The sequence below is a fragment of the Xiphophorus maculatus genome, chromosome 7 (assembly GCF_002775205.1).
Source record: "Xiphophorus maculatus strain JP 163 A chromosome 7, X_maculatus-5.0-male, whole genome shotgun sequence".
Taxonomy (NCBI): Eukaryota; Metazoa; Chordata; class Actinopteri; order Cyprinodontiformes; family Poeciliidae; genus Xiphophorus; species Xiphophorus maculatus.
The window spans coordinates 10,080,697-10,101,581 of record NC_036449.1 but is presented as its reverse complement, the minus strand read 5'-3'; the positions used below and the strand labels follow the sequence as shown (position 1 = coordinate 10,101,581).

General features: G+C 39.5%; 1 protein-coding gene across 1 annotated transcript in view; it reads left to right on the top strand.

Moving 5' to 3' along the window:
• Positions 1-16,589: 16,589 nt before the first annotated feature.
• The window catches only part of clybl (citrate lyase beta like), a 66,035-nt gene continuing 61,739 nt past the window's right edge, over positions 16,590-20,885 (top strand). Inside the window, exon 1 of the mRNA XM_023336782.1 lies at positions 16,590-16,637. Within this exon, the coding sequence (XP_023192550.1) occupies positions 16,594-16,637 (44 nt within the window). The 5' untranslated portion in view covers positions 16,590-16,593. The remainder of the gene's footprint in view (positions 16,638-20,885) is intronic.

Below are 20,885 nucleotides of genomic sequence, written 5' to 3'. Positions count from 1 at the left end.
AGAATTAATTTGCCTCAGTTCAGGTAAAAGTTTATAGCTCAACAAGAAGAAGAAATTGGGTCTTTCAAGAGTGACTTAAAATAATTTCTTTTTAACTTTAATAAATGGAGTCATCACTTGAAAAATGCATCTTGTACTTAACATCATTCTTGTCTCATATTAAAAACACATAAATGCGACAAAACAGCAAAAACAAGCTAAATGTAAGAGGGGAAAAAATACTTTTTCACAAGGCTGCACTGTGACAAATCTTCTTCTACTTCACATGTGGCCGTTTTTTTTTTTTGTTACTACTTCTGCTTTTTCTCCTCACATTTGACCCCGTGCGCTCTCTCCCCTGTCCTGCCAGCCAATAGTAGAAGTACAGTAGAAGCCTTCGGTGCTGTATCTCATCGCGTGTCCTCGCTGAAAAACGTCACGCAAGTGTAATTTAACAGGATGGCTGCTGGATCAGCAAAAGGTCACTAATTGTCACCAGTCAAATGCAGTTATAATACAGCTCACTTAGGTCACGGCGAAACACTCCATGCAGACAGTGTCACCTACAGGTTAGGAGCCTGCTGCACTTAAGGCCTGCATTTCATGCTCCATTAATTCTGTGCCCAGAGTTAAACATCTCATACCAAGTGAACGGTGCTGTGGAAAAAGGAAAGGACAGCCGTCTGTTGGGGCCCCACCAGGTGTCCCCAAGGGTCTCTCAGTGTTAAATGCTGCAGCGTCATATGAAGACATGGAAAGAATGAGATAATTGTTGCTCCTCGTGCACGCTCTCCGCAGTTACAGGAGTAACTGTGAAAAAGTTACGCAACTGACTTCAGTTTAAAAAGTGAAACAAAAATCAACCAGGATCTGTGATTTTAATCCAGCAGTATACAAAGCGGCTTTGAATGACTTCTGCGATTTAATTTTTGTTTCCTGAGAAGTTGCCTCAGGAAGCGTGGAGTGAAGTGTTTTGGAGTTTTCCGGGTTGATGGCTGTGTGACATGAAAGGTCTTAGGAAATTGAAAGTGACGACCCAGCATGGAACACGCATGGAAGTCACTTCTCAGAAATGTGACCTTTTTCTGCATGTTAAGTCAGGGGTGGGCTAAAAAAAAAAAAAAGAAAAAAAAAGTGGAGGGGGAGGAGAAGAGTAGAGTAGAATAAACTGATTTGAAGAGAGTTATACAATAGTGAATGGTGCAGTTCAAGCCCATAGAAGGACAACCCCGGAAGGCATATCGCTTTAAAGGCACCCTCATGTTGGAAGGGAGACCAGTGGTGTGTTGGTGAGCCAAACTGGGAATGACTTCTGGTGTCCACAACATGTGTGGAAAAGCCAGCGTGGTTCCACAAACCGGTGCCTAACCAGATCTGGAGTGTTTTTTTGCTGCCAAAATGAATTCTGTAAGAAATCCACCCAACACCATCCCCACCCCTCCTATCACCACACGTACACTCCAACTTTGGGGTCAGTTTGTCCACACTAAGTTGGCTGCTCCTGTTAGCCAAGGCAGCTGGAAAATAAAATCAGTACTGAAGGAAATGAATAGATTCTCAGTACATGTGTAGCTCAGTAAAATTAGAATTTAATCAAAAAGGTTATTTATTTTAGTAATTCCACTCAAAATATGAAATGTCTATGATTTTACAAGGGTGTACTTCTGTTAGATTTGATGATTAGGACTTCAAGACATAAGAAAATATCAAATAAAGAACTGCTATGGCAATGTTAAGACTGCATACTCTCCACAATAGGTCATTGCAAAAGAAAATGGCTGTTCTTAGAATATAAGACAGGAGAACATTTACTGGAAGGAAAAAAGTGTGAGGCAAAACCTATTCAGGAGTTTGGGAGACAGTTATTCAAGAATGATCCCACACAGATGTGTCAAGGACATGATTTGCAACTGTGCCGTCACTTGTATTAAACCAGTCCTCAGCCAAAGAAAATGCGAGAAACATCTTATCCATGCAGAAGGAAAAAAAAGACTAAACTGTGGCTCAGTGGTTTCTGTCTATGATTTCAGTTTGTAACAGAAAGGCTGCAGAAAAGTTTGGTTCCTGAGGGCCAACTTCATCTGGGGTCATGGGGCTATTTTGGAGCACTTCATGGTTCTATCTTTTACAAATCCTTATGGAAATTCTGATTTTATTTTTCAACAGAACCTTGCACCTGCCCACACTTCTAGAGGTAGCAACAATGCAGATGAGGTGTGTTAAGGGCTGTAAGGGCTGAGGGCTGTTAAAGCAATTTGGGCTTTCTTAACTTCTCAGAAGCGCCACAGTCTGATCTCCTTGCCATGTTGTACTGTTGTAGTAAATAATGCAAACACTGGCCTGTATAAACTACTCCGTACATACAGTGTACACACCAAGATACTTGTTTTCTGAGTTTTTAATAGATTTGGTTAACTAAATTTTTTCAGAACCTGAATTTTGGGTTTTAAAAAATCAGACATCAGAATAATTGCAATGATAAAAATAGCCACTAGAGGGGGAGCCATCATTATAAATCAGAAAAGAATTCAACGCGCGCTGAAGATCAAGTTACATTTGAGCAAACTGCTCAAATACTTCGGTTCATTTGTATTCATCAGCTCCTACTCTTGGTTTTGTGTATTTGTCTGCTTAGTAAATGAGTTGCGTGCTTGCTCGTGCGTGTTTCAGTGTGATGTGTCCTCGCGCGCGCGTGTATGTGTATGCAGACTATTGGACATACCGCAGGGGACTCCTGCATTGTCAGGGGACCTCATGTGGCTCATGTCTGGTCTCATCATCACCACACCACCCCACCACCCCCACACATCAGCCGCCGCCGCCGCCGCCGCCGCCTGCCTTGCTCAGACCCCGTCTGCTGTTTCACCGCACTCGCGTGGATACTTCACTTTCGCACTTTGCTTCGTGTTCGTCACCCTAATCACTGATGAGCTGTTTGCTTGTTTTTCACCAAACACTTTCCGAGCCCCTTCCGGAGCCTTAGCTTCATCGTGGGTCGAGATAAACAGAGGAAGGTTGTGCTTTATAGAAACTTTATTTCTACAGCCTGTTGCTGCAGACTCTTTCCAAAAAAAAAAAATGTCCACGATGCTTCATAGTCCATCCTGAGCTAATCTTGATCTAGCATGTCATGGTGTTGACACCAGGGCTGGTGGCTAAAAACACACACCAGCTTTCTGTGGTTGGGGAGCTTTCAACTGCTCACAACGTCACACCCATCAACATGCACAGAAAATCACATTTTCTAACTTCTTGCTACATAAGCTCATCAGGTTTTCAGCTCGAATTAGCGTTCATGTTTGAAAACTAAAAAAATTGTTTTGGAATTTAGTATAGAGCTTTTGCATTTTAGGACAAAAACTCTCACAAAGCTTCTGAAATTTGAGGATCCGGCTTCTTTTTTTTTTTCTGTTTCACTTCTGCTTCTCAGTAGAACCTATTGGAGAAACAACAAAGAAGTAAGAGTCTTATAAAAAGTGCTTGCATCAACACAACAGTTCACGCAAAGGGCCATTTTAAACATGCAAAGTTGACTAAAAATGGACTAAAATTTTTCTACATTCCACAAGACTGTTTGCGTATTACTAACTAGCATTAAAGATGAATCAGTTCGTCATATTTATTGACCTGTCTGGTAAAGATAGGAGAATAGTTTTGAAGCAAAGTTATTTTGCCATACCATAAAATGATAACCGTTTCTTAACCTGAGCTTTTGAGGTTTTTGTGGCTAAAGTTGAATCCTTGACCAGCCTTCATTATCACAGTTGCAGTTGTTCTAAGCTTTTGTATTGTTGCTCTTACAGTAGATATGGTTAAATTGAATGTTGTTTTTTATATATTTCTTGAGAAATCAACACATCTCAGCCTTTTTAAATGGTGTGCTCTCACTTTTTTGTAAGATCATATGCACACCAAGGAAAACAGAAAGCCATGTATAATTATATAAAACCTTCTAGGCATGCCAGGACAAAGCAGTAAAGTGTGATTTAGAAAGCAATTATTTTATGGGACTTAAGGGTGTCAATCGATGTGGGTCCTATGATTTAGTAAAAAACAATTAATGCCTGACTTGGGATTTTGTGTTCACTGAATGAATGTGCTTATATATCCAAGTTGAGTTTTAGTTTTTGTTGTTTTTTCAGTGTGACTGTGATAAAATTTGAATTTATTTTTAGGCCTTTTACAGGTCTTTACCAGGTTGCTGTATACATATCAGTCACCAAAGTAATGTCTTCAATAAATTACAAATTAAAATACAATACTAGCTTTCGTAATAATAACAATAACATTTCCTTATTGTCATATGTATTATGTAGCATTGTTGTCATGTGGTCGTAGTGAAAGCAGGTCAGTGTAATCATGTTCAACAGAGAGAATGCATCTCAGGAAAAAGTAAATACTCCATGGTTACTTCATGCATTATTGTTTTCTCTTTACTATTCACATCCTCAAAAGGATCAGAAAGGCAGCTGAGCAGCACCATCTTCAGGATTTGCATCGACATAATGCTTAAAGCCTTAAGTTTTCATTTAGTTATACTTCTGCCTTTTGTTTGATGAATATTTTTAACAGCTTTTATATATTTTGAACTTACTCTCAGCTCGGCCTGGGTTTCTGTTTGTTCTTTTCTGCAAAGCTGACTTTGACTTGTAAAATCTAAATGTGCATTAAAAAAAATAAATAAAAAAACTCAACAAAACATATTGGCATTCATATTTGCTACAAATCCCAAAAAGAAACAATATCTTTAAAAGCAGTCTTTGAAAATATAAACTCATTCACATAACCCGTAGTGTAGTATCTCTTCCTCCTGCTGGTATTTGTTCCTCTATATTGGTATTGCACCATCATCCATTTCACCAAAGAAAACCCAGCAGTGGCCATGTTCTCAGTTTCTGAGAAAAAAAAAAAGCATGACGTTTTAGACCACAACGTGCTTTGGCATTTTTTTTTTTTTTTTTTTTTAGCCATCTGAGGCAGTGCGCATATTTCGGATGTCATGTCTGCTGTTGAATTATTGTTTTATTCGCCGGGCAAGGACTAATTATTTCAACAGCTCTCTTCACTGGGGAGCAGACTGACAGTCGCCATCATCGGTTTGATCAGTCTGTTTAGTGCGCTGGGCCGGGGCTCATTTGATGTATATTAACAATAATTGGTGCCACCGCCACAATGATGTTTAGTAAACCTTTGTGTTAGTTTCCAGGAGGATGCCCAGGAGGAATTTTTCATAGCTGCTCCTCGGTCTGCAAAGACGCCTTCGGAGTCGGGGCAGATGGGAGAACTGCTGTCTTCTGCAGCAGTCAAAATGACCTGATCATCATAACCTTAACAGAGCTTACAGCCTCGCCTGCTTGTTTTATTCAGCCAGACATTTTCTGTATTACGTAAAAACATTGTGGCATTGTTTTTGTTTAGTTTTTGCACAAAAGGAAAATTGATTTAGGACATTATATTTGACTGATCATCAGTGTTCGCTTCGGTGGCGAAACAAGTACTCAAGAGCAATAAGAAGGTTGTTAAATAAAGTGCTGTTTTACAGTGTTTTGAAAATGTATTGAGAGATTTATACAGTTATTACCTTTTTGTTGCACCTAAGTGTTACAGATCATCAAGCACAGGAAAAAGGAAAATGATCAAAAACTCCCCTTTGTGAAAATATCATTGAACAAGCCAACCCAATTTACTCCAAGAGTACATTGCTGACTCATCTAGGATGTCACCAAAGAACCAAACGCCTTTGAAATGTCGTTGTATCCCTGCTAGAAGTCTAGGAATTTCATTTTCATTCAATTTTGAAATTTTTTCCCCTTGCATTTGATTTGTAGTAAATTCATCCCTATTATCAGGTGTTCCCCCCTACACAGATGACACAGGATATCACCAGGTGACTATGTGCCATAACTTTCTTCAGCTGAACAGAAACAAAACCAAACTTAATATCATTGAAACAAAAGAGGAACGATTTAGAGTCAGCACACTGCTTCATCTATCACAGCTGTAGAAACAAGTGATCAAACCCAAAATCTAGGTATTGTGATAGACTCAGACCCGAACCATCAGGGACACAAATAGACAATTACAACGTCGGCATTCTATCGCCTAATGCACATTTCAAGAATTAAAGAAGTAATGTCTTCATTTTTAGTCAAAATGATTTCTGCCCAAGGTGGCAGAGAATAGATTTTGAAATATAAATAAATGAATCACTTAGCCCCAAAATACCGGTTGCCATTGCATCAACCTTCCAGACCTCTCAGGTCTTCTGGTGTGCACCATCTGCAACAAACTTCCAGAAAACTGCAAAACTGCTCAAACACTGAGTTCCTTTAAACCAAGCCTAAAAACCCATTTATTTAAAACTGGCTCTGATTAATGACAACTGAAACATCCTAAAGTGAAGTCTGTTCTTCAACTTACTTTTCCACTGCTACACAATTGATTGTTGCTTTATTTTTCTTCTAATCATGTAGAGCACTTTGAATTAGCTTGCTGCTGAAAATCATGCAAGAATAAGCAGGTATGGACATCAGTTGGCCTTATAAAAACTGCATGTACCTCAGGTCAGCCCTGAGGACAACTATAATTCCTCAGTGACCAATAAAAACCTGCATTTGTGCTGTATCATTTAACTTTCCTCAGCCTGCCTTATTTGCCACGTCTATCCTGTGTTTGTAATACAAAAGGTTCAGCTCAAAAATTGGGAGCTGTTGCCATTGAGTTTGATTCCCTTGTTAGACTACAATTTGTTGAGTTTCTTTCCAATCTGGCAAACACGGAGGTGGGCAGCGTCTCAACTTCCAGCATCGAGCAGCGACTCCAGCAGGTTTTTTTTTTTTCTTTTTCCTTGAGCCTGCCAGATTCTACAAGTGAATGAGAGGCAGATGTGCGGTGACAGCACTACGCTCATTAGGCCGAATCAGTGTCACACTGTGACAAGTGGCCAACTTGAGGTTTCTCTCGTCAGTCAGTCGCTGCTTCACTCCGTTCAACCAACACCAGCTCAGATACTCCTACAGCTAATTTGACATCGTTAACCGTTACGGCTCTTCGCTTTTGTCCAAAACAGAAACTTTTGAGATCGTGCTTAGGAGTCGGAAACATTGGCAAACCAATTTGGTTTAAAAACATCCCACATGCTTTTACTTCTGTTCTTTTTGTTTTCCTGAATCTGAAACTCATTCCTGACTTTTCAGCTTTGACCCCTCTTCCCGACGCTGAACATCCTCAATCCCAGCTGCGTGGTCAGCTACAGCGCCTACGGGCCAGCATCCCCAGGCTGAAGTTGTGATATCTATTTCAGTCCAGTGGAGACCAGACAGATCGCTGCTGTGGCTCCAGAGAATTCCCTGTCCAACAATTACTGTTGGTTCCACCATGCTCATATGCTTTAGTATCCCCTGTGTCCAAACTGCTTAGTGTCTGATGGGTCGCTCTGAGCCATTAAGGCCAGTTTGCAATTATAGATGTGTGGCTGCTGGACACCAAAACAGATGTGCTTTGATCTATTTATGGTGGGGAGGAGTGGCTGGGGTACGGCGGGGGCAGTTGGGTCATTACGGCTTACTTGCATGCGTGGGTCAAATCTTGCAGCTCTGGCAGAGTCCTTGTCTTTCAGTTCGCTTGACATGCACTCGTGAATTATAATCAGCAAAACGTTTGTGGCTTGTGTGGGCATAAACACAAATGTGTGTCTGTTTGCCACGGGGAAAAAAAACCCCAAGCAAATTAAAGTGCATTTCAAATGATATGTCAACACAAGTGAAAGTTTTGTGTTTTGTTTTTTTGCTTGTGTTTTTTTGTTGTTTTTTTTTTATCTCGAATTTCTTGATTGGATGTGGGTTAAGCCCACTTTACTTTCATATCCTTTAATAAAATCCAGTGCAACTGCCTCAAAAAGTCACCTACCTAGAGAAAAACCTCCATCATTGTGTAATCTGACCTCATGAGGTGTCTTTTTAAATGAGCTTTTTTTTTTTTAAGTTGCACAGGGTGTCATGAGAAAATAGTCACCTCGGCATCAGATAAAACGTATAACTCATCTGTAAGTTGTTTCCACAACTTTTTTGATTGCTTGCATGAATGTGTTAGCATCTCCTGCTTGCTGCTACAAAGCAAGGAGAACGGCCTCTGTGCTTTGTGTGGGACCGAACTGCAATTTTTAAAAAATCGTTGTTTATTTAAGTGAGAGGTGTCAAAAGAAGAGGCTTGAACAGGGCTTGATTCATGTGAGCACTGCCATTGTGTGGCCTATATTGAAAACGGTAGGTGTGGTGGGAAACCAGCACCGCACATCATCATGAACCCACCATTTTCATTGCACAACATGGTGGTGGTAGTGTCATGCTCTGAGAAAGCTGGTAAGAGTTGATGGGAAGGAGCTAAACACAGCACAATATCGGAACAAAAAGGAAACCTGTTAGAAACTCCAGAAGTTCACCTTCTATCATGACACAATAAAATGGTTTATATCAGAGCGTGTTCAAGTGCTAGAATGGCCCAGTCAAAGTTCAGAGCATGAATTAAAAAGGGATGCTTAAAGATGCTTTCACAGATGTCGTGGATAGCTGAGTATAAATGCTCTCCACGCTTTCAGATTCTCGTTTAAAATTACACACTCGTGTGTTTTGTGCCTCTAGTCTCGATGCGGGAATCGCAAGTGATGTGTTGAGGTGAGAACCGGTTGAGTGGAGAGCAAAACAAACGTGTTGCACTCGATAAAACAGAATGAATTCGAGCCCCATCTGTTTAATCATCCGAGCTCACCAAAGGGCAAAATAGTTAGTGTTGTGGCACATTCTTAACGCCTTGTCTGCTTCTTTTTCTTCTTTTGCAAATTAAAGTGCCTTGGGTGGTGAAAAATGGAAAACAAATGTTCTGTTGACAGCTTTCTTATACCCAGGGTGTGTTAGTATTTATATCATAAAGGTGACAACACGTCCTGGTTTTACAGGCTGACCACTGCTGTGGGGGAGAAGGAAGAGGGACCGAGGGAAGGGGACGAGGGGGGAGTGAGGTTATCCGCCAGCTCATTTTGGTAATTAGGCCTTGATAAGCCTGTGACAAATTTGCTTACAACTGAGGCTGCTGTGACTTGAAATGCCTTCTTATTTTAAAGGGACTTTAGTATTACTAGCAGAAGTAAGACATGGATAAATGAAACCTGCTGATCACAAGTTGGGTTCATGGTTGAATCACAGTGAAACCTGGACCGCTACTGTAGTAAAAATGAGTTTGTAGCTGGAAGTACGTTTGAAGTCGCAGAGTGCAGCACACCAACTTTTTTAGTTGGAGGTGAACAACCTGGATAGTCAATGCTTTGTGGTTTACTTCAAGAGACTAATGACACTGTATAGTTGCATGCCGTTATTTGCTCTCTAACACAGGCTTGAGGTACAAGGCATCTTCTGAACACTGTTAACTAATGACTGTGATGCAACACATGTGGATATCATCATCCTGGAATATTAAAATCCATATATGGTGCCTTACTCATGATTGGTGAAAGCATGCAGACGTGGAAAATAGTCACCCGTTTTATTAGGAACAAGGCTAAGTCAACTTCTGAGGGTGAGGAAATGTAGACGACACCGATCTGAAAACGAGGAAGTTTGAGGACGTTTGAGAGGAAGTTTGCAGGCATGAGTGCATCAGAGAGAATTTCTTGCTTATTTTACACATTGACAAACAGAAGTGTGGGGAACAAAAAACATTTAGGTGATGTGATTTCCTTATTTTGGGTAGCTCTTTAACGGGAGAGTGGTTTGAGTCTCACTCAATAAGAGTGAGAGTTGGTAACCCCAAAAACGACAAAATATATATTCATTCATCCATTTGGTATAAATGATCGTAGCCACTCACAGCTGTAGTGGCTGACAAGTCACCAGGCCATCAAAGGACTCCAACAAAAATTACCCGACAGGCCTCTGGCATATTTGAGGACACAAGGGAAACAAACTGTACACAGAATGATCAAGATTTCAAACAAAGAACTTTTTTACAGCAAGGTAACAAGGCTAACAGTGCAACCTCTTTAAGTGTTATTCTGCCAGGTGAAATGCAAAAAATGTTGGGAGCCAGAACTAATCTACTATACATACAACAACAGAGACATTTGTGACATTTGTCTTTCCAATGGCATAGTACAGATTGTTCTGAGGGATTAGATTATGAGAATGCAAAAGCAAAATCTTATGAGATGTCTGATAATTATTTTATGCAATTGTTACCACGGAGGGGATCGATCAGCACAACCCAGGAACTCTGCATTGAGTTCTTGTAAAGTACGAAACATATGTATATATAAACTTTTATAACTTGCTCCATGAACTCAATGTGTCCAACAAAAAATCCACCAACGCTCCCTGAAATTAATATTTAAGTTAGATTGTTCTCAGAAATCAGTAGAATTAAGCATGCGCTTTCCACCAACCACACACTTTTGCATAAAAGCATCACATTACAAACAAGTTTCATGACAATGACACTCTATCCTTCATGGCTGTGTGATTTACCGCTCAGCATGCTATAGAACATCATCCAGCGCACTATCACAGGCAGAGAGCACAGAGGGAGCCCATCACTGACGTTGTACTATAAGCACGTTTGTCCTGACGTGAACCATGTGTACACAGCTTTAGGTCCCCTCTGATGTAGGTGTTTCTCACTGCAGCAGTGCTATGTTGCAAGGCCACTACCCCACTGTGCTCAGTGTCAGTGGACTAAAAGGGCCATGAGGACGTTTCTATACAAGCTCGCTTCCCGGAACCTACAGATCGCACAACTGTTGTGACGTTTGTCTTCCTTATTTGTTTTGCTTCCTAAATTGCTTTGCTTAAGAAAAAAAAAAAAAATTATCCTCTATTTACAGGCCACCATAGGAGATACATTTATTTATTGCCAAATTACACGAGCACAGTGAAATATGAAAAATCAATCACCAATAAAATGGCCAGGAAGTTAATTTTCAGAATTCTGGCTCACTCTGCTCATTAATTTAGTTAAATGAAGTGAGAGACGAAGAATCAGAGTGAACCAAGCAGGGGGAAAAAAAAAAGAAAAAACTTTAAAGCACTTCCTGTGATTTGACTAGCATGCAGAGATGTCTCAATACATGTTTTCTCCTCTTCTTTTTCTTGGCTTATTCCACATTAATATTTCATGTTGTCATATTTTTCTTATCTTTGTTGGGTAAACTTTAAAAAAAAAAAAAAAAAAAAAAAGGTCTTTTGTTGCACTGCCCTTTTCCTCTCTGCCTGTTTTGATTGTTGTGTCAGCAACTTGGCGGCGGACTGGGTCAAGGGGCGCAGTCTGATCTTGTCCACCAGCTTTGGGCCGTGAAGGCTAATGCCTACTGACACTCTCAGCTCCATCAGTCCTGGCAGCATCATTTTAGTAATGCAGAAGTCATCAGGGCCTGGGATTGCGTGAGGGCTTTGAACTGGAAACCCAAACAGCCTTAACTCCATTGAAATCCTGTTGATGAATACAAAAATTAATGAATGGATTAGGATGACGCTTTGTCTCACACATTACAGTTTAAAAAAAAAAAAAAATCATTACAGAAGAAATCTGGCGAGGAAAATAAGTTATTGCATTTTAGTAAAAAAAAGATAACTGTAAATTCCAGTTCAAAGGCCAAAGTTTAATCTGGATCGCTGGGCCTCTTTAACTGGTGTGCTGGTCTTTTCCAACAGCACTCTGCTTCTTTTATGGGCACTCGACTGAATTGTTGCTTAACCCGCTCAGTGACCCTGCCACATGCTATCTGCACCCTTCTACGCCCAATGCACCGCTACACTATTCGCCTCGTGGGCAAGGGTTTTGCTGTGCATCAGCCACAGCCGCACACTCGCAAAGGGAAAATCCATGGATCTCGTGTGAGGGCAGAGGAAAAGGAAAAAAGAAAAAAAAAAAATCAGTACCATTGCTTACTCATCTGTTAAAAACGGAGTGATCTGCAAAGTTTGTACGAGAGGGTTTTTGACGGTGCCCTGCTGCTTTGTCAGTGCAGCACATGCTGCAGGCACTGGCATCCCCTATTGCCTTCCAGGTCATTGGCCAGGCTCAGCAGGGGGCGGGCTTCTAGCCCCGTGAATCGTCCCTGATTCACAGCTGGATCCGTAACAAGGTATCATAGCAAATGAGTCGGTAAAACATCACTGGTCTGAAGAGCATGAAAAATTGTCATGATATCATTTGTAATTCCTGATTTAGGCCGCCGTTAGTGGAGAGAGACAGAAAATGAGGAGGAAAAAGCAGAGTAATGAAGGGTTGTTTTTTTTATATATACATATATTATTCCTCTTTGCCAACTACACCAATCTCTGCTTCCCACTGCCTCAACCCTACAGTCTCACCCCAACCAATGCCTGAGAGGGGAAGCCATAGAGGGAGGTCGGTTTAAACTAATGTAAAGAGGCAATAATTAAACGTCACGTGATTCTCAGCCAAGTGGCTCATAGGTGCTGCCCTCTTAACATGATATCTTTATGACACACTGTCCAATTCTTGAATGTGGGTTTTGCTCCTCACAGCTCGTGACACCGGAGCGGTCGTGATATGTCGGACCGGGTTCATGCTCGTGTGTTGCCGTGACGATGGTGATGTTTGGAAAGGTTGTCTGGGGTAAATTAGGAGGAGTTTGCCACATGTTGGCGTGTCTTGGAAGTATGGCTGCCACAGAGTTGGTGCAAAAGTAGGTGTGATATTTTTGCACATTTTTCCTGCTTCCATTGATATAGATAAACTGCTCAAAATAAAACACTATGCTAATAATTCTTATATATATATTTGCAAATATATATATACTGTATATATACTGTATATATATATAAATAAAGCATATCTAAATATATATATTTGCAAATTAATGTTATTTCTATTAAAATCACTCATATTTTTCCACTGGATTCCTAAAATGGCTTTAAAAATGGCTTCGCTTTTAATTTTTAATTTTTTTTTTTTTGCATTTTCCTTTGTTTATGTGAAAGACAGTCAAAACATGTCTAATAGTTTATTTTTAATAAGTAATGATCTGAAGTGTGGTATGCATTTGTATTCAGGCCCCTTTATTCTAGCACTCGTGCATAAAAATGGAAGCCGACTTTTCTCTAGAGGTCACTAAATCAGTAAATATAATTTACTTTCTCATTTCTTATTATACTCACAGCTGGTCTCTGAAGGCCTCGGGTTTCTTAGTGAACATTAGTGAACAAAGAGCATCACAAAGACCAAGAAAAACAGTAAAAAAGCATAAAGCCGTATTTTTGTAAACAGTGTCTTAACCTTTGAATAGCTCCATCTTAAACAACCTGTTCCCGCCACAAAGCATGGAGGTGGCAGCGTTATTCTGCCACCTCCATGGCAGGGGAAGCCATGTGGGGAAGCATTTCTTTACGAAATGCTTCCCCACATTTCAACAACTCCAAGTTTGACCAAGTTGGTCAAAGGTGAAGGGAAGGTGGATGACTAAAAACAGAAAAGTGTTGGATGAATATCTGAGGCTCCAAAAGACTGGAGTGGAAGTTCACGTTTCTGAACAAAATTCCTAAACATATAGCCTGAGCTTGATAGAATGGTTTAAATTAAACCATAGTCAGGTGTTACAAGGATTCCACTTTCTGGTGCTTTGTGCTCGTCTATCTGAAACATAGAGATTGAAGTTTCAGCTAGTGTGACAAATTGTGAAAAGTTTCAAGTAGTATTTATACTTTCCAAGGCATTGCAGATCAGACTAAATATTTTTTTTTAAAATTGAATAAAAAATTTAGAATTACATTTTGCCTGTAATTGTTTTTTGCAATGTCACCAAAGTATCAAAAGTGTATGGTGCAATAAATCTAGCACTATGATCTCTAATCTTTTCATGTTCAGAGTACAGTTGACTGTGAGGCTATACGCGGGTTTGATGGAGGCGAAGAATGGACAAACATCGGCTCCCTCCGAAACCACAATGGAGACCTTGGATCTAAATGTCATGGTTTCATAACGGATACACTGACATTTGTCTGATGGGATTTAGCCATGGGTTAATACAGCCATTGCTGGCACACTGCATTGATGTCCATCTCACTTGGGCTGTGAAGTCTATCTCACTTTTTTTTTTTTTTGTGGTGCCCTCACAGAGGTTCCGTTCAAAGGGCTGAATTGGCTTCTGTGCCGGTTTTAAACCAATTATTTTATCAGAAAAAAAGCCCGTTTGATATGTAGGTTTGTTTTATATGATGTTAATGTGCCTCAGGAGCTGTTCAGATCTTTCTTTCTTTCTTTTTATTTTTGGGGGCTTTGGGGGATAGAGGTTGGGGAGGTGGGTTGGGGGCTGCTGCAGAGGGTTTGGGGGGGAGGCAGGCGATCAGCATCAAAATCAGAGCCATGTAAATCTAATCAATTATACAGTTTTTTCAGATAAAATGTTGGTAAATCAAAACACATTTTCCAAAAGTCACAGTATAATGAGAAATTTAAATTGGAAACAGAAACCATTTGTTTATTATAAATGCCAGGGTGAGGTGGTGTCTTGCCATCCATAAATTTTGTTATCCTTTCATATTCTTTTTATCTCTGACTACAGCTTTGGCACTCGTTCAAGATTTTAATGAACCCAGACTTCTGAGGCATCAAGGCCTAGTGATGCATTGTACATTTGGATGGGGCGGGGGGGGACTGCAGAGGGAGGCACAGGCAAACTCCCCCCCCCAAAAACGCTTACCCTTTTGACATAATATTTTATATTCTGTTGTCTTTTGGGGGGTCATTAGGTGATAGCGACGTTAAACAACAGAACAGACTGACAAGAATAAACGTGCATTCAGCATATATCTCAAATTAACTGCCAGTCTGATGAGCCTGTGAGCAGGTCCATGTGTGTGCGTGCATGTGTCTGGGGTTGACGCGGATCAAAAAATAATTTTCTGTGCTTTATGAGGACACAGAGAACCTTACTCCCCGCCTCTCCCCCCGCTCTGGCGCGACCTGGTGTCGGCTGCCTTTCCCGGGCTCAGAGGTTCCTAGGGGAGACCAGAATGGAAGTTGAGCATCTTGCTGTGATCCAAAGAAAGTGTGCCAAATGCTATCAAAACTGGATTAGTGGACAACAATTGTGTTCAATGAACAGAAGGGGGAGGGAATGAAGTAGTTTCCAAGTAACCCATAGATGGAATTTTCCTACTTTGACCCTTTTTTTTTTTTTTATCCCACGCAAGAATTGATTTGATCCCTTCCTTGCTTTATTTAGATGTCAAAACATTCTCAATTTTTCTTAGATTTACATCATGGGGGGAAAAAAAATCGTAAAACTGGTAATGGATCTTTTGTTTGTAGCTCAATGTCTTTTTTTTCATATTTATTTGAAATCATCTTGTTTTGGCATGTTTTCTGGTATCAAGGCATACCAAGATCTCAAAACACTTAAACATATCCCATCATATTATTAAGCTCCTTTCAAAAAGATATGAGAGGAAGCCACAGCTCCACTGAAATGTTGCTATGCACTAGCTGAGCCGCTGGCTGAAAGAGGGTCCCTACACTTTTGTCTTGCTTAAAATAAAAAACAAATTTGGCATCTTGAATATATTTCCAGTCTTAAATAGCACCATGAATCATACTGTGCATACTAAAAGAGCTACCCATCATTAATATTAGGTGAACACAGTCTTCAAATGACCGTAGACAACAAGTGGAATGTCTGAAAATTCATGCAAAATGAATTTGTTCTATAATTTTTATACACCTATGAATCATAATGAAATAACAAAAATATAGTTAATGTGGTAATATGATATCCCCCCCCCCCCCCTTTCTTTTTATTGTTTGCAAGTTATCTAAAGAGATAATTGATTAATATCTGCAAAAACTCTGTTCTTGTATGAACAACAGTTCATATTCTTTAAGTAATTTGGGACAGCAATTTACCTTAAACAATGACTGAAAAAACATATTTGTACCACGTCCTGTTAAATGATCAGCTATGTAAATAAATAAAATTGTTTTTATTGATAGGCAATGGGGAAGAAAAGTAACTAAAACATTTTGTTTTCTAGTTTTCAAGGTGTACAGTGAGACAAGCGAGCATCAGCACACATTTCTGAAATCCGGATATGCAACTGCCCTTGAACTCTGACATTTGAAGCCAATCCCCTGCAGACCTCCTCACGGGAAATCCTGCGTGTCATTTGTCCACAACACCAGAACCTGGCTGATGGTGGTGGTAGTAATTCACCACTGCTGTGCGAGACAACTCCTGGGGTGAAATGCCTTGTCCACGAATCTCTCTCTCTGAGCTTTTTTCCAAAAATACTTTTCAGGTTTCTCTCTGGGACATGGCAGTCAAAAAGAAGGCAAACAGCACATAATAATAATAAAAAAAGATATGAATTTCACTCCAACTTTTAAATGTACGGATTTACTATAATTATTACAGAACAAAAGTCTGCATTAAGCAGTCTCTTGCTGCCAGCAAGTTCTGTGCATCTTCCTGTTTATTTCACCATGTGCTTGTAGGAGCCCAAGCCCCGCCCCTCTTACTACTCTACCCAATCAGATGACTGAACCATCACGTGGGAGTGCGTTTTGAGGCCAATCGCTGCGTACGTGTCTCATGCGTCACAGAAAAACATGGCAGCGCACACTGTCAGAGCTGTGAGACGTCTTCCTGCACAGTAAGTCTGTTTCTAAATGTTTACATGACTCTTAGTATTTTTTTTTTGCTGCGTGTAGAAATCATTTCCAGACATTTGTGGCTGTTGCTACGTTGCAGCGGTCGGCTGAAGGTCACTTGCTTTGTTTGCTCAACAGAAGTGTACAGTAGGGTTTGAACTTGAATTAACAACGCTTATGAAGGTTTTGTTGGCTACACGATACAACTAATATATGCTTAGACGTGCTTTTGTCGAACTAAAATAAGATCAACATCTGTGAGAAATATACTGGAGAAAACGGTCATGTAAACATGTGTAGCAAAACTCAACTTTGGACATGATAATATTTAACAGATTTAACATGTGAAATAAACAACTATCAATATAGCCTTAATGGCATGTGAGAATTTAAAATTGACTGACTTTAATATGTCTGGACAAACAGCATGTGCACAATTATTAAGCTGGTCTTATTTCTTGGAGTAACCCGGAATGTTAATGAACTTCAAACCTGTATATTTCAGAAAGTCAAGGTATTTATTTTACGTTGGTCATTTTTAAACATTTCAGAAAAATATCTGGTAGCTAAGTTCTTTTAGTGTCCACAGCATTATTACAATCAGAACTGTAGCATTTTTCCTGAATATTTTTCAACAAAAGCCATTTCTAAGGAGTAATTGCTAAGTCTTTAGACAAACTCATAAAAGAACGTTGGTTTAGTTTATCAAACCAAACATTGTTTTTAATATTTATCCTGACCTTTATGTTTTTTTAAAACAAGTAAAGAGCTTATTATAAGCTTTGAACATTGTCAATGGACTTCTAAGTTCAGCTAAATCCTAACATTTTAAATTGTGCAAGGCCATAACAATGTAACTGGTTGGATCATAATAATCTAATGCATGAAGAATTCTTATAGCTTTCTTCTGAAGCAAGTAGACAGATTTTGTGTGCTACTGAGAGAATATGTATATGTGAACAATTATTGGGAAAGTTTTAAGTGCGCTGAATTTCTGTGGAAAACAAAATCCATCTAATTTGGTTCTTTTTATTTATTAAAGTGAGGATAATAAACATAGCCTTAACAAATAACCAGATTGGCATTTGAATAAATAAATCAATAGTCAACATACCCACCATTCTTTTCAATAGCAGTCAGAAACCTTCCATTCATGGAGTTTCAGTTTTTGTGTCACTGTGATTTCTCATAGGTGTTCATGCCAGATGAGAAAAGTTGTTCGAGTTTGATATTTTGTAAAAAAAACAACAACAAAAAAAAACTATTTTATACTTTTGTGGCCTTATAATTAAGGACTTGATTTTTGACAATTATTATTGACTGCAAATTTTCACACTTATCAGTTTAATAGGTATATGTCTTTGCATGAACTGAAGTAGTAGTCCAGCTATATTAAGATCAACATGGCAAATTGTGTTATTTTTTCTATATATTGTTTAGTAATAAGTGTTCTTACACAGTCTGGAAAAGTATGACATTTGCCTGAAGCACAACTTTCAAACTCCAGTCCTTGAGAAAACTCAAGCTTTTAGATGTCTCGGTTTCAATAAAACTGAATTAAATATCATTGTATGTCTTAACTTTACTCGGGGGATATAATTCACTATTTGATTCAGGTGTATTGGATATGGGACACAAATAAAAGCTAAATAAGACTACCAGCTCCTAAAGACTGCACTTTGACATCTCTGGTTTGAAGTATTTTCAAGTTGTGGATAAGTATGGAAAAGCAAAATACAGTCTGGAAAAATATAATAGTGGGTAGTGGTAGAGCAGGTGCAGCATAAGGAAGCTACAGTCCTCGACACAACTGGCCCGAGTTTGATTCTGGACTTTGGCTCATTTACATCATATTATCCCTCTTACCCGAGTACCTACACTGTACCTCTTTACCACCTCTGCTCCACTCTCTCTCCTTCTATAGTTAAACTCTATTTCTACACTGTCACCTCTGACAGAGCCTGACCAGTGGTCTTTCTGCTAAGACCAGTTTTGTCCTTATTCGCAAATCAGTTTAGATGAAATTGTCTCCGAAATACATAAACATACTTTTATTTAAATTTATTCCGAGTCCCATTGCATAAATGCTTCATCCATCCTGTTCGTTCATTCATTCATTCATTCATTCATTCATTCATTCATTCATTCATTCATTCATTCATTCATTCAAAAGCAGGAATTTTAAACATGGAAAAGGTAGTGGTAATCCTGCCTCAAAGACACCATAGAAGGACTTAAGTTCTTCTATTTGGTGTCAGGTTTTCATATCTGACACGGAGTAGACTTGATTCAGTTGTTGACCAAAATTTGTTACATTTTTAGTGTGTGAAGGCATGGTTTGCTTTCACATCGCACTGTGTTAAACCAACCAAACCCTTTGTAAAACCCGTTCATTTTCCAGTCCGCTTGCGTTCACATATATCATTCGAACTGCACTACAGTTCACTTCAACCAAACCAAGACCTAGGTTTTTAGGTGGTCCAGAGTTTGCTTTTTTGTTCCACATCAGAGTTCAATTGCATAGTCACACCTTCCCAAATGAACCTTTAACACTTTCATTAAAGTTGATTTAACAGGACTTGTGTGAATACATATTTAGAATCTTCGTAAAGTTCTTACTAAAAAAAACAACATTTTATTTCAACTGACCGGTCTTGAGTGATCCTGCAAAATTACACTTCAGGAGTTTAACTGATAGCAATTCTACCGTTTTAGTGTTTCGTGGGAGGAGTGAACTTGCAACGGCTTAATTTCTGTGCGAGTGTTTTTAATATTCCAGAGGTAGCTGTGAGTCCGTCAGCTACTTTGTGACATGTGGGTGTAATTGAGGAGGCATAAATTTCCAGAGGCACAAAACTGACTGTCTTGCTAAGTTAAAGTGTGAAGTGATTTTCACACCAGTCTTGTAGGTCTGCCTTTAAGTGTTTAACACTGTTCTTGCACTGTTTAACTTGAAGTTTTCATAGATACCGTTGCTCTATCTCCTTTTTAATTTTGCACTTCAAAGTTTCTAAGCGTATATGAAGTTAGACTAACATTTCAGGATATCTTCTTTTTCAGAAATACGCTGCAGCTGGCTCTTAAGCAGAAACTGTTCATACTGAATTTTGTATTTCTGTGACCCAGTAGTTCAGTGGTTAAATGCAGCCTTCTTGGAAGGAATGCGTGTGCTTGTTTTATGGACAGCCTAGAGCTCTCGTCGCGGCGTTGGCGGCAGACTGCTCTTTGTCACAAACACCCTCATGTCAAAGATGCAACAGCATCCTGGAGGAAGCATTGGCTGCCACTATGAAGTCGACAAGTGATGAAAGTAGCCTAGAGGTTGTCAATTAAGAGAGCCAAGGCCTGGACCTTATAAGTTAATGGGCAGTTTCCCCTCACAGGGCCTGCTAGGGCTTTATAGCACTACCTATAAAAAGCCTAAGTGTAATGCACCCCTATAACGTTTTCAATTAAGAGAGGGGGCATAAAGCCATGCAGACACTTGGCATTCATGCTACAATAGTAATGCAGCGGCATTGGTCTATAACTGGAAGGGGAATTTTCGATTGCCCCGGTTGTATTAAGTGGCGGCTACTGTGCAGAATTTTATGTTGATGGCACCTCATGCTGACTGGAAGCATTACAGACTTTCTGCTGTCTTCTCATCAACATTTTTTAGCTTTGTCAAATGGATGCTCAGCTTGAAGCTTTAAAGCACGTCTCCTCTCCGGAGATAAATGTTGGCATGTCTCGGTAATGTTATACCGTGTTAATGTAGTTAAAAAGTCATTATAAAAACATTATTGTGCTTCACAATTGCGCAATAAAGAAAATGAACTCTGCATTTTACTAATTCCATACAATAAAGACTCGCTAACACCGTTAATAATCTCATGTTCTTCTCTAAATGCTTCACCAGACTACCTCCTGCCCATCTGGCAGTCCTCTGTGGCCGAGCTTTTCTTAGCTTCCGGTAGAAAAATAAATGAGTGTTGAATAAACACCAGAGTGTTGACACCTCATTTCCTCATTGATTGGTGGTGGAAGCTGAGCTTAAGGTGTGTGGCCATAATCCAATCAAGCAAGAAAACAACCACTGGGACTTTGTAACCAAATTCTGCACATATGGGAAGGGCTGAGCACACTGGCCAGGCAACTTTAACCCTCATGTCTTCTTGACTATTATATGGTTTATCTGTTCTTTAATTGTTTGCGCAGCTTGGAAAAATGCGTTAGCTTTTGCTTGTTTGTTTGTTTTTTTTCTGTCT